At 33.0% G+C, this 13,680-nt stretch overlaps 1 protein-coding gene across 2 annotated transcripts; it reads right to left on the bottom strand.

The window, feature by feature from the left end:
- Nucleotides 1–10,404: 10,404 nt before the first annotated feature.
- LOC121125986 (sialin) lies at nt 10,405–13,396 on the bottom strand. Of its 2 annotated transcripts, none has more exons than XM_040721263.2 (8): nt 13,121–13,396; nt 12,750–13,031; nt 12,199–12,523; nt 11,817–12,025; nt 11,469–11,760; nt 11,240–11,395; nt 11,053–11,138; nt 10,405–10,941 (listed from the first exon to the last, which is right to left on the bottom strand). In XM_040721263.2, the coding sequence occupies exons 2-8, from the start codon at nt 12,969–12,971 to the stop codon at nt 10,777–10,779; spliced, it is 1,455 nt and encodes a 484-aa protein (XP_040577197.1). In that variant the 5' UTR covers nt 12,972–13,031; nt 13,121–13,396; the 3' UTR covers nt 10,405–10,776. The 2 variants fall into 2 exon arrangements, with proteins under 2 accessions (XP_040577197.1, XP_040577196.1); XM_040721262.2 differs by having other exon boundaries at nt 13,189–13,396.
- Between the last annotated feature and the right edge of the window lie 284 nt (nt 13,397–13,680).

The raw sequence follows: 13,680 nt of genomic DNA, 5'->3' as shown, positions 1-13,680 counted from the left end.
GGTTCGAAAGTAAAACGTGGACTAAATTACTGATTTTAGAAAAATGTCAATAATTTTATTTTTTGATTAATAATTTTGAATTTTTTTAACCAAAACTTTGAGACACGACCTTTGTGAACATATTCACGCAATATGACCCCCTCAGCAGCAATTTCAGCCTCCACACGGTGGCGGACTTCAGGGAGTCCACGTTCGGGTAAGATGTCCAGTGAGTATCCCTCTCCAAAGTACCTCACACAGTAAAGTCCAATGGGTCCAAATTCGGCCACAATGATGGCCACATGGCCTTGTGCCAAAAATCAGCCATGTTGTTGGCGCAGAACTTCTGGCATTTGGCCAATGTGTGTGAGGGTGCACCATCTTGGGTACACACATAGTTGTCCTCTAGGTGGGTGGCCTTGAGCCATGGCAGTATAGTGAATCTCAGCACCTTGTAGTAGGCCTTTTGACCGATTTTCTACCCAGCCTTAAGAAAGAAGTGAGCCATCTTCTTGCCGTCGGACGCAACGACTTCCAGGACTATGGTTTGTGCCGGATGTTTTGTACGGAATACCCTCTTGACCTCCTCTGGTGATCCCCAGCCAACGGTCGTTTCAACGGTTGTAGACCTGGATCACGGTGAAAATATTCTCATCAGAGAATTTTTTTTACTGTGGATCCATTTCCCTTGATCCACGCACGAATTTTTTTGCACCTCTACAGTCTCCTTTCCTTAAGAGTGTCCGTCAATAGGTGGCGTGGGGTCTTTTTGTGTAAGAGGACAATCCCAAGTCCTCCTTCACAGCCCTCCTAATTGTCCCACGTCAAAATCGTTAGAGGCGATTCATGAATTTTGTGGGGTCCTCCTTGGTCTTCTACTTAAGGTCCCCCAGAAATTCAAAATCCCTTTTCAATTTGTGTCCCCCAATCCCATCCTTTTTTATATATGGAGCACTTCACAATCTCCATAATAATCTGAATGTTGGCATCCAGAAGATCTGAGATCCTCTGCCTTTTTGCTTCTTGCTCCCTCATGATGAAAGATTGGAGAAATGTTTATTATTGGTTATTTATGCAGAAAAGACCGGAAATTCGGAATATGCAGAAAAAAATCAGAGAACATCTCTATTTTAATTACATAATTAGCATTTATTAACAGTCCAAATGCTTCCAAACCCTACATTAGTTTCAATATTCAGTCCACATCATTTATTCTGGTTTCAACAGTATGTAGGAGACTTGTACATCCCATTTTTATTATATATACTTATACTATATATATACATATGTATTCTATTTAATTATATTTTGTTTTTTGTGTAATTTTAAACTAAAATATATAACAAATGGAAATTTAGTTGTATTTTAATTTGAGAATTGTTAAGGCCCAAGATCATTTATTAGGATAGGAAAAAGTGGATTTCTATTTTCTGCAAGACTTTGAATCAAAGGCAGAAAGGGAAAATAGATGAAAAATACTTCGAAATTGATCATCTATCTAAGTAGTTCTCAAATGGGGGTACGCATACCCCTTGGGGTACTTGGAGGCACTCCAAGGGGTACTGAGATTTAAAATATATATATAATTATCAATTCAAAATCATGATAGATATCCACTAATTAAAATTTTAATAAAATATAAGTATGCACTAAAACAAACCAGAGGGCGCCATTTATAAATAATATCATACACTACTTTTGTGTATAACTTTCATTATGTTTATTACTAGCGTTTAATAACTATTATGAGAAAAAAAGGAAAGAGTGAGGATGGTGGGATCCAGGAAATTTTTTATTGGGAAATTTTGACCTGGGATTACTTGCACTGGGAAAATTCGTAAAGGATAAAGTTCACCAGGTAGAAATACGTTTCTATATACCTTGTAAATAATAATCTCACTTAGTTATTTATGTAATGACTAATGTGTTTTTACGAATTTTCCCAGTGCGATTAATCCCAGGGCAAAACAAATTTTCCATAGGCAAGCCTTCCTGACACCAGGATGGCGTATAGAGAGAGAAAGAGGGAATCACAGATGTACAGAATTAGAGATAGGGGGGGGGGGAAATCTTGTAATCCAAACTATATAAAATTATTGCTATCAAATTACTGTCAAGTCATTCTGAAAAAAAATTTAACAACCATAATAAAATTAATCTGAATTTTATATTCAGTGGGCCATTCAGTTTCGCTGTTAAAAAAAATACGCAAGTCTTCCCTGACCTCGTACAAGGTAGTTTTACACAGCTTGGTATCACGTGTCAATCACTGTCGCCTTTACAGCTCAAACAATGGAGTACTGGTTCAAATGCAACAGCGATGCTGCTCAGAACACAGAGGGACAGGTGACCAAAAAAATATAAACACAGGTTTCCCAAAAATTTCATCAGTATTTGGAAGAATACATTCTAATAGGATTCCCGTTCACAAGCTCTAGTGCTCCTGTGGCGTTGTGTTTTTTCTTTGGGAAGAAGTTGGCCAACAGTGGAATGAATCCAGCTTTTCTCTTGCGTCATCTGAAGAAAAAACATCCATCTCATCTTGGTAGGGAACCAGAGTTTTTCAAAAGAAAGCTGTCAGAATTCAGGTCATTTCAAGACACAATTCGGAAGGTCCCACAATATCAGCCCTGGATGCCTCTTATGCCATGTCTTTGCCTAATTGCTAAAGCGAAGAAACCGTTTATTATAGGTGAAGACCTGCAGATTCCAGCAGCTGTTTTGCTGGCTGAGACAATGCTCGACAAAAACGCCACCGAAAAATTCAAGACTCTGCCTCTGTCAAATGACTCCGTTTGCCACCGAGTAGAAAAGACGTGAACGGATATATTATCCATCCAGCTGTAGCAAAGCTAAGCAACTCTTTTTCCCTTCAGCTGGGTGAGTCTACAAATGTCGGTGAAAACGCACAACTTTGCAGATACGTCGACATTTATGAGCACATACTTTTCTTCAAAACTCTCGATGGGAGAACAACTGGAGAAGATATTTTTAATGTTGCTAAGACCTTCTTCCTGGGAAAACGGTCTCAGCTGGAAATCCTGCTGCAGCATCTGCACGGACGCAGCAGTATCAATGACGGGTCACAAGAGAGGACTCATCGTGTGCATTAAAGAGGAAAATCCAGATGTTAAGTGAACTCACTGTGTGATACACAGAGAGGCATTGGTGTCTAAGAAAATGAGCCCTGAGCTACATGACGTCTTAAATAACACCATCAAAGTGATCAAGCCGAAGCTCCTTTTTCGCTGCCTTTGTGAAAATATGGGAGCCGAAGACACACAGCTGCTGCTCCATATAGAAGTGCGCTGACTCTCTCGAGGAAAAATACTAGCCTCGTTGTTGGAATTAAGGCCCGAAGTAACCACTTTTCTGACCCAGCACAAATCTTCCCATGCCACCTTATACCAGGACACAGACTGGCTGGCAAGGCTGTGCTACCTGGCAGATTTATTTAGCAAACGATCGTAATAAATCTCTGCAAGGCAAGGACTCCAGCATTTTAAACCGGTATGACAAAGTGAGTGGCTTCCTGAAGAAAGTAGAGCTGTGGAGAGGGGTATGTGCTCAGGGAAATTTCACCGGCTTTCCTCATGAGGATTTTTTTTGCTCTCTTATGCGGATGTGAGCAGAGCTCCAGTCAAGTAAATCAGTGTGGTACATTTGACCAATTTGATTCAAGATTTACATTATTACTTTCCTAACTAAGAGAAGAAATCTGCGTAGCTGAATTGGGTGAGAGACCCAATTCAGAAGCAAGCTACCTATCACTGATCAGGAAGAATTCTTATAAGTGTCATCTCACCGTGGCCTGCTGTTGAATTTTGCCAAATCCTTCAATGCAGTGTGTAAAGCAGGAGTACCCTAACCTGGGGCAGAGAGCTTCAGAGGCGCTACTACCCTTTGCCTCCACATATTTATGTGAGGCATCCTTCTCGCCAATGAATGTGATAAAGACAAACATTATTTATTAATAATTCTCTTATGAATCTTTTATTTTAGCATCCCATTTCAAAATTAGTATGTCCCTGACACTACATACTGATAGACACGCCTTATTTTGGTATGAACGGCTATGAAGTATGAACATGCTGAAAATGATATCTTATTCAAAATTTACAATACGTGAATTATCTCCTCATAATTTTGTAGGCCTTGTAATTCGTTGTATTCTTGATTCATCTCTAAAAATGTATTCAATTTGGTCTTGAAGGGCTCTATCTTGATATAGATGTGTGTAAATGTTTAACATTAGTTTAGTTTTCAATTAAGGCTAGTCTTCCTTCTAATGTAGTAATATCCTCGGTAATTGGGTTGAGATTATTATTGATTATTGATAACACTATGCAACAAAATGAAGGTCTTGGAATTTCCTCAGGCTGAAACCCACATTTATTATTGTTATTTAAGCCGAAGAACACGGACATAACCATTAAAAATTTCAACGGATATCGGGTTGGCCTTTTTTAAACAACTTTCTTTAGAATAACTACGATTCAGTGCCATATTTCGGCATGAAAGAACTATATTAATAAAAATAAGAGTAGATATAAATTGATACAAACATTTCAGCATTTGAAAAATGAATTATGCATCCCTTTATTTCGATTACAATGAATAAAAAATGTATAAAACCACCAAAAAATCGAGTAAAATGACGTCTCTTACATAGAATCTAATATATTTTTTATTTAAGTTCTGTATATCCTAAGTAAAGTTATAAAATAGGCTAATATATCAATTTAAAAATAAATGACATTAAAAAAGGTCAATTTGGATTGATTTTTGGTCAATTTAGTTTTTAATATTTACTAAGATATTTAAATGTAATAACCTGGTCAGGTTGCGTGAATATATTAAATTTATTGGGAAACAAAAGTTTCTAGTTTTTTTCTAGTAAAAGGCAAAAAATTGGTTTATTTGGGGGGAGGGAGCCACAGCCCCTCTATCCCAGTCCTTACGTACGAAGAGAAATTGTAAATAGAGAAATCTTGATATTTAAATGTTGTACAATATAACATATTATAATGAGTTATTATAGTAATTGTGGCAATGGAATAATAAAAGGGATCGGGATGTCATTTCAGAAGTAATATTTGCAGTAAATATATTTTTTTAAAGGAAAGAAGTGAGCATTTTCACTGACATAATCAGTTATTTCAGCGTTGATGGAATCTCAATGTTTATATTTTTATTAAATAAAATGGACAAATTTATAATAAATCTATATAAAACTACATCAAATGTCCTATTAAACAATTAAAAATACTTCACAATTGTATTGAGTAATACTTGATGCCATGATAAACAGTGGAATTTGAATTAAATCAATGTAATATGTTCTGAAAATCACCTAAAAATGACCAGATTTTTTTTGGATTGATAAGAGATTGAGAAAATTTAGATAGTTAGACAGTCTCTTGATTGTCCCTTCGTCCATCTCAAACTCGTTAGAGAGGCGATTCATGATTTTTGTGTGGTCCTCCTTGATCTTCTTCTTCAGGTCCCCCAGAAATTCAGAATCTCTTTTCTAGTTGTGTCTCCCACTTCCTTCTTTCCTTCAGAAGTATTTTCCATCCTTTTTCATATATATAGCACTTCACAATGTCCATAATCTCTGCCCACTCAATGTTGGCATCCAGAAGGTCTGAGATCATCTGCCCTTTTGATACTTACTCACTCATGATGGTCAGAATTTTTTTGGATTGATAAGAGATTGAGAAAATTTAGATAGTTAAAGAGAAATATCAAATATTTTTAAATGGAATAGTTCGTTTGTATCTAAAAATACGGAAATAAGACGTTATAACGATGTAATTACATTATTTTAATACATTTTAGGGTCATATCTATATTAATAAAGCAAAGTTTGTCTATATATGAAAAAAAAATCCCATGGTGCACTGTATATATTGTTCCATGATGTAAATCATATAAATATTTTTGATATAACAAATAAACTTAATCGCATTCATGAAATATTATGTGAATTTATACAACTGGAGCTCTTTTCCCCCCTTTTTTGATTGGTCTCTTATACATATCATAATTCATGTAAGTATATGTTAAGACTTGAATAAAATAAAGTATGTTAAAATTAAATTTGTTTCCATTTATTAGTGAGTACTCTTCAGACTGAAGTACTTATAATTAAAGCATATAATACTAGAACTATCTAGTATTTTATGATTAAAGATGAAATATTATCTCAAGTAGTGATTGGACTTCCAAAAAAAATCCCGATTCCTTTAAAAATTGCAGTGGATATTTAAAAAAAAAAATCCAAAAATTAAAGTTTTTGGAAAAAATTTCAAATATTACAGTTTTTATTTGAAATATTTTCAGCAATTCACAACTATTAACACAATTTTTTTTGGAGAGTTTCAAAAACCCATGGCTATTCTCAAAAAAATTCAAAAAACCACAGCTATTGACAAAAAAATTAATTTTTTGGAGAAAAAATTCTGAAATCCAGACTGGTTTATAAAAAATAAAAATTTCAAAAATTAAATAGCTAAAAATTTCAAAAATACATAGTTATTAAAAGATAATTATTTTTTTATTTTAATTAAATAAAATTTTCTAGTAATTAGCAGAAATCCCTTCATTGGGGGAGGCTATATTTTTTTCATAACTTAGAAAAGTTATAAATAGTTCAATACCGGTAATAAGAATTAGTTAGATATGTTAAAAACATAAAAGGCGCTTCAAATACCTTTATTTTAAATATTTATTATAATCTAATAATTTATTACCATAAATATATCAATTTAGAGATGTCAATTAAGTATTTTTAAACAGATTATTTTTGAAGTATATTAATATTTATTCCAACTTTTAAGCTTAAATATAACTTTATTTAGTCTTTCAAAATATTAATGATGGATTTGTGAGATTATTCTGACTATAATATAAGAATAAAAAAGTAGCGATTCTTAAATTGAATAAGATTCGTGAGTATTCTCCGAACTTTGGTCCCTTGATTCCTCTCACTTTCACGTTTTCCCCATTAACACAATATTATGTTTGCATAACAATTTGAAATAGATTTAATTAGTGTGAATATATGGTTTGATTCTGGAGATGAATCAAAGACATGATTTTTTCGATTGTTTTAGTCAATCATTTCTCGCGACATCTGATCATTTTACATGCTATTGCTCATTATCATGGTCTGTGGTCGTGAGTGTGCTAATATCTCCATGTAAAAGAAGAATTATCGCCTATTTTTGGTTTAAATTGATTTAAAAATGCATAGTAAAATAAATAAATATAATTATAATATTTTCCTTGCACTAATCCTATTTAAAATGTAGAAGGTAATCATATAAAAGGCAGCTGATAATAACAATGTTATTAATTTAATAATGCACAAATGTCAATAATATATGTGTACTCAGAAAGATATCAGTTGGTTTTGAATTGAAAATAATACTGGGGAACTAGAAATTTCTACCAATGCCATGAAACCAAGAATATAAGTTATCTTTGAGTCCAGAATCCACAACTGATCACAGTTTTTTTATCTAGGTAGTCAGATTTCTGAAATCTCTCAGAATATAGTATTTTGGGACTATTATTGTTCAGAGACATTTTTTCCCATTGAGACAATCACCAAATTGAAATACAATGAATAAAACTGATGTAAAAGATTTTGTTTCTTGTAAAAATGTTTATATTGATTCTGTATATTGTTTTGAACTCCACATATTTCCATTTTTAGACTAAAAAATGATGAAAAACGACACTCTTCTTTAGACACTTATAACTTATTCATCATTTATCATAGCTTATACTACTATAGAAAAATATTCCATCTTTTATTTAAAAAAATACCTATTTAAAAAATATGGATATCCAAAGATTGTGGTTCTATTTTGTATTCCTTGAGTTATTCTATTTTTTATGGGGGGGGTATGCTAGCAAATATACAATATTATCTTAATAATATTTACCATTTTAATGTAACGATAATGACGTCATACCCCGTAATAAATAATAATCACAATGCCAATGCTGTGCTTTGTACAAATTCAAATAAAGTAATTACTAATTAAATTACTCATTGTAAATGGATCTTTTCATTGTTGTAATCCAGGAATCTTGATCCCAAGGAAAGAGTCAAGTCTGTTCTTTTAGGAAGTCTGATACTTTTCCTTAGATGATTTTTCATCCCGTTGTCGCTTGTAGAATACAGAGTTAGGAATAAGAGCATCTTTTGAGATGAATGATCAAGTTAGAAGTGCTTTCCTTCAATTCCCTCTATCTGCCTTTGTTATTAAGGCTTGGAGAAAATATAAGTCCACTCTTTCCAGTCTTAATGATTTGAGGCAAAAACAATTCTCAAATTACAATTTAAAAAAAAATAACGAAATTCTTATATATTTTTGTTCTATGGTTAAAATTTCAGATTTTTGGGTGTACCTAATTAACTTATCCTTATTTTATATTTCACATCTTTTGCATTATATCTTTTTTTTAAGTAAACTAATCATTTCATAGTTTCAACCCTTGAATTTATTCATTTTTATCTATAGATAGAAAGATTCCTACCCAAGGAATGAGTAGATTCTATTTTCGAATGAGACTTAGCTTGGTTTGGTTTTCTTCTTCAAATAAATTTTTATTCAGTCATCCTTCCCATGGATATTGCAATTAAAGCAACTTTTGTCGAGGATAAAATATCTCAGAACTCTTCCATCATCTTAATTCTTAGAGAGCATATAATTATTCCTGTCTTTAATCAATGAAAATCGATCAATTCAGATGAAAAATTCTTTTAAATTTATAATGTATGTTATTTTTAGCATAATTAAATTTCATGAGTATAGCTTATGTCTTATATTAATGTTCTGTTGAATACCTAATCTTTTACTTTATTTTATTAAAATATGCTACATCTAGTCTCTTATTTTATAAATTTCGAATTGTAGTGTCTGGAAGAGGATGTATGACTTGAGATTGACTTATTCAACATGTATATTTTATCAGTTATTAATAAATATAGCATTTATCACTCTAAAAAATCTATCAAATGAAAACAAAGATATCTCTGATACACCAACGTTTTTACATTACTATTAAATCTTGATGAAATCTTTCTTCCTGTTTGTTACTTACATCAGCAAGATTATCAGGAAAGCTTGCAAGATGACTATTAAAAAATTAAATTTAATACTCATTTTACAACATATTGCTCTGTAGTCCTTCATCTCTATATGTACAGACTCTTTTTAGTTATTTGCTTTGTAATTCCCTAGGAACTTATCCGCACATTTAAAAAACTCCAAACATTTCTTTCGAGAAAACTGGAGATTAGCTAGAAAATCGTTTGGAACCATCTAAATCGGATAATCCTAACATTGTTAAGTTTATTGTCAAGATAAAGAGAAAAAACACTCAGAACTTATTACTTTGATAAGTCAAGTTGACAACTTAGATTAGACCAGCACTACAAAGTGGAAGGGAGTTCATAAGCTTTAGGGACTCTTTGATTGATGTTAAACATGATCAGGATGTCTTCAACAGAGATAAACGAAATAAATAAATGGGTTATTTTACAAATTTAGCCTTCTAAGAGGATAAATCAATTATTTGACTCCAGATCCATCTATCGTAGCTGCTTTATGATAACAAATGACTCTCCCACTCCAGAAAATATAATATCGCTTATATGCTGTCCCTCATGTATCAGGAATAAGTTATTTATATTATCTTAGGTGTGGTTAATTTACAATAAATAAATATTATTTTTTTAGAATTTATTCGCCCCAAAAAAATGTCATAGTTTTAATACTATCTGGAGGAGCACAAGCTCAAATCCCGCAACCTGTTGTGAAAAACATTAATTCTGATTAAGAATTCCTGGGGGTAACTAATATCAACTCTGTACAATTATAAAACCATAATATTTGTCGTAGTTGTTGTAACTTTATATTAACATAAAGTGCAACTTTTCCATTTTGGTATAAAATGTAAATCCCAAAAAATGATGGATCGACTTAATGTATAGAATTCAAAATGTAAAAAGAACAGGGCTGACTGTAAAGTTCATTAATCAATGGTTGATAAATGAATAGTGAATCATATTGATCTTCAACTCCTAGCTATATAATAAATATGATCGAGATGCAGCAGTACATAAAGTTCAAATCGATTATAAAAAATATGATAAGGCGGCTAATATGTTATGCTGTAAAATAACGTAGAACCAAGTTAACCTATACAATGTTAACTACTTCCAAAAGCCTCACATTAAGAACCAACGAAAAATCTACAAATAAAAAGTTGTTTTTTGTAATATATTAATAGTTATATATAATTCCTTTATGAGAGACACATTACATAACGTAAAAAAGTATATTTGATGATTGATTATGTAGGTAACACAAATTTACAATTGTATCTATTTAAAATACATTAGAGTGCCAATTAACTGTGATTTCTATTTTGTTTCTTTTTTTTACTCACAACAGGTACTAATTTAGTTCATTCCAGTAATTTCCTTACAGACTGATTAATATAAATATCGTTACGTTACAAAAATGAATAAATAAAACAGCGATGAAAACAAAATCCAAGGGTTACAATAATGAATTAATAAAAAAATCAGAAAAATATACTTAAATATCCATCAAAATATTGTTAGACCCGAATCACATTTTTAATAAATAAAACTTGCATTAATATTCATTGTAAACAAGTTAAATGTATAGTACGAGTATATAATAGCAATAAGTTAGAGCTCGCTAAAAATCTTAATAGTTGTCAGTATATAGAGTCAAGCAGTTAAAAAAATTATTCGACCATTTTTTGTCCCTCCGCTTCATCGTCAGGGTGATCATCTGGAGGATTATTCCATGGTTGTTCTTCTCCAGAGGCCATAATAGAATACACAACCAATTCTAATAGCAGGATTCCAGATGTGGTGTAGAAAATCAAATGCCAAGGTGCAAGTCCAAACTAAATGTGTATATGAAATGAGAATCAGATTATAAATGAAATGAATTAAAGTATGATGTTTTGCAAGTATTGATAGAATGATTCATTTGTTGCATGTATAACAATTATTACCGTTCCATGAGTGAGAGCTCCTACAACAGCAGGGACTACGAAACCGGGGATAGTTGCAATCATATTTGTAATTCCCATCAATACACCTTTAAGTCAAAAGAGTTTATGTTAAACCATTGATTATGTATGTAAATAAATTTTTAAAGACAGAATATATACAAAGGTGCATTTTAATTAAAGACCATACCTGCATAGTTACTAGCAATATCCGAATGATTTGAGAAGACACCAGCAAACATTGAACCAAAGAATCCAGTACCAACAATCATGAAAGTAACGACTGCAGTCTTATTACAACCCGACAAGCATACGGCAATAAGACAAAGAGATGGGATTAAGGAGGCTATAAGGAAAATATTTAACAGAATAATAGAGTGCTCAAAAATACTAGAAATATGGGGATAATTATTTAGTACCAATTCCCATGGAGAGTTTTCTAGCGTTTGTAGTGGAAATGTATCCCTTTGATCGAGCCCAATCCAATCGGTTGGAGTAGACGATTGAGAACAACCAATTGCAGATAAAAGGAACTGAAGAGAGTCCAGCATTTTCTTTAATAGCGAATCCCAAACCATCACTCATAAACACGGGGAGCTCAACGAGAAGCATGTACCAGGCAAAGTTATTACAGAAATGTGCAATTATGATTCCCCAAAAGGGAACAGACGTAAATATATTTTTCCATGGAACAGTCAATTTCTTTCCTTTCTGCAATTTGATAAAAATATAGTGGACATCGGCATAAAGAATAGATTTAGATATACCTTTGCTGGGGGATGAGATGATGTAATGAATTCTTTTTCACTCTGGGATATAAATTTATGAGTTTCAGGTGTGTCCGTAACAAAAATCATCCAAACAACACACCAAATGAGAGCAAGACCTCCATGAAGATAAAATACCCATTCCCAGCCCAATAGACTTGTGATCAACCCGCTAGAAGGTATAGACAATACTGTTCCTAATGACGTTCCTGCAAAGAAAGAAAACTTTATGAAAATGTAAGATACAAACCTAAAAGGTCAGCGGTTTAAAAATTCCTTCCTTCTTGTGACCTTCAACGACCTTCCCAAGGAAGTGCGATTTGTAACTTAAGAGTCACTTATTTTTTAAACCAAAATAGATTAACAGCGTTCATTTCCTTACCTCCATAAATGATGGATGCTAGAGTTGATTTCTCTGAAGAGGGAGCCCATTTGGAGATGAGAACATTCATAGCAGGGAAAGTGAGGCCACCACCAAATCCTTCAATAATACGCAAGAAAATAACGAGTTTGAATCCTCCAAGGTATGCAGCAGGAGGGGTAAGAACAGTTGGGAGTGAGCTCATGAGAACAGCGACTAGGAAAACCCATTTCCCACTAAAAAGCTCAGCTATTCTACCTCCAGGGATTTGCGTTACCAAGTAGCCCCAAAAGTAAGAGCCAAGAATAAGTCCTTTATTCTGTTCTGTCCATAAAAAGGGTCCATCCTATGAAAAAATATCCATCATGTATAATGTAATTACCCTTAATGACTCAGCTCTGCTTCTCCTCTCTACTATAATTATTGCAATATATATCATGTGATAAATAAAATGGGGCCTATAGGTAGAAAGTAATTAATTGAGTGAGGATTTTTAATTGAAGTTGTTATACGACTTTGTGCAAAAACAAGTGGCCCAATCTATTGTACATGTTATAAGAAAAGAGAAATACTTCTGCTGTATTGTTGGATCCTCCAGGAACGTAGCACATTTCATCTGGATTAAACTCCACTTCATGTTCATCATCACCATGACTTGCCGAGTCAATTTCCATGAGAGCAGTTTTGTTAACCATGCCATTAATAGCTACGGATAAATTGACTTTTTGCCCATAGATGATGGCCATCCCAATGGCGCCGAGGACGGCAAAAATATATCTCCAACTGAGTCCCATATTACTATGTCTGTCGTGATGATTCTTAAGTGGGGATTGGTGTAATTCAATTCACTTTCCCTAAGGAGAGACAAACGATTTCAAATATATGATGTTTGATTGAGGAATTATGAGGGGAAACTGTTAACGCAAGAGTAATGCTGTATTACATAGGTTCAACGAGTTTCCTTGCTTTTTTCACTCCCAATAACTATATGGATTCAGGGCTTATTATTACCTATTTGAAAGAAAACTCAAGGAACACTATTTCAATAAATCAAATTTTTGTCCGTCAAATCTAATTTCAATTCATTGCATTTATATAATATATATATATCATATGAATCAACACCAACAACAACCGCGAAATCCTTATGCACGCCTGTCTCTGACACTCTCACAGGAAGAACTGAGCTTGCTACTCTTGTATGTAAGAGTAATTCTTCACATTGCAAAAGAAAAAAAGAGGGGAGCGACGACTTTCTAATAAAAAAGCAACATAAAGAATATGCGGTCATATAGAGGGCGCGTGGCTCCTTATGAAGCAATGAAGATTACATCATCCTTTTGCAAAATTTTGCGTGAAAGGATGCAGCCTTAATAGGTAGTAGTGTTTAATAATAAATCTACATTTATAATTAGGAAGCAGTTATCATTGGATACGACATTACCACTGGTTAATCTTCTTCAAATAATTATAGATGGCGCTCAATATATATAAATATATATT

This window comes from Lepeophtheirus salmonis, chromosome 11 (genome assembly GCF_016086655.4).
Source record: "Lepeophtheirus salmonis chromosome 11, UVic_Lsal_1.4, whole genome shotgun sequence".
Taxonomy (NCBI): Eukaryota; Metazoa; Arthropoda; class Copepoda; order Siphonostomatoida; family Caligidae; genus Lepeophtheirus; species Lepeophtheirus salmonis.
This window is presented reverse-complemented; position numbering and strand designations above follow the sequence as displayed.

What these genes read in the sequence shown, in the direction of transcription:
- LOC121125986 (XM_040721263.2), bottom strand. Translation starts at nt 12,971, where the DNA reads ATGGGACTCAGTTGGAGATATATTTTTGCCGTCCTCGGCGCCATTGGG. An exon ending in AGCATCCATCATTTATGGAG is followed by an intron (nt 12,026 to 12,198) that starts GTAAGGAAATGA and finishes CTTTCTTTGCAG; the next exon opens with GAACGTCATTAGGAACAGTA. An exon ending in CATCTCATCCCCCAGCAAAG is followed by an intron (nt 11,761 to 11,816) that starts GTATATCTAAAT and finishes ATCAAATTGCAG; the next exon opens with AAAGGAAAGAAATTGACTGT.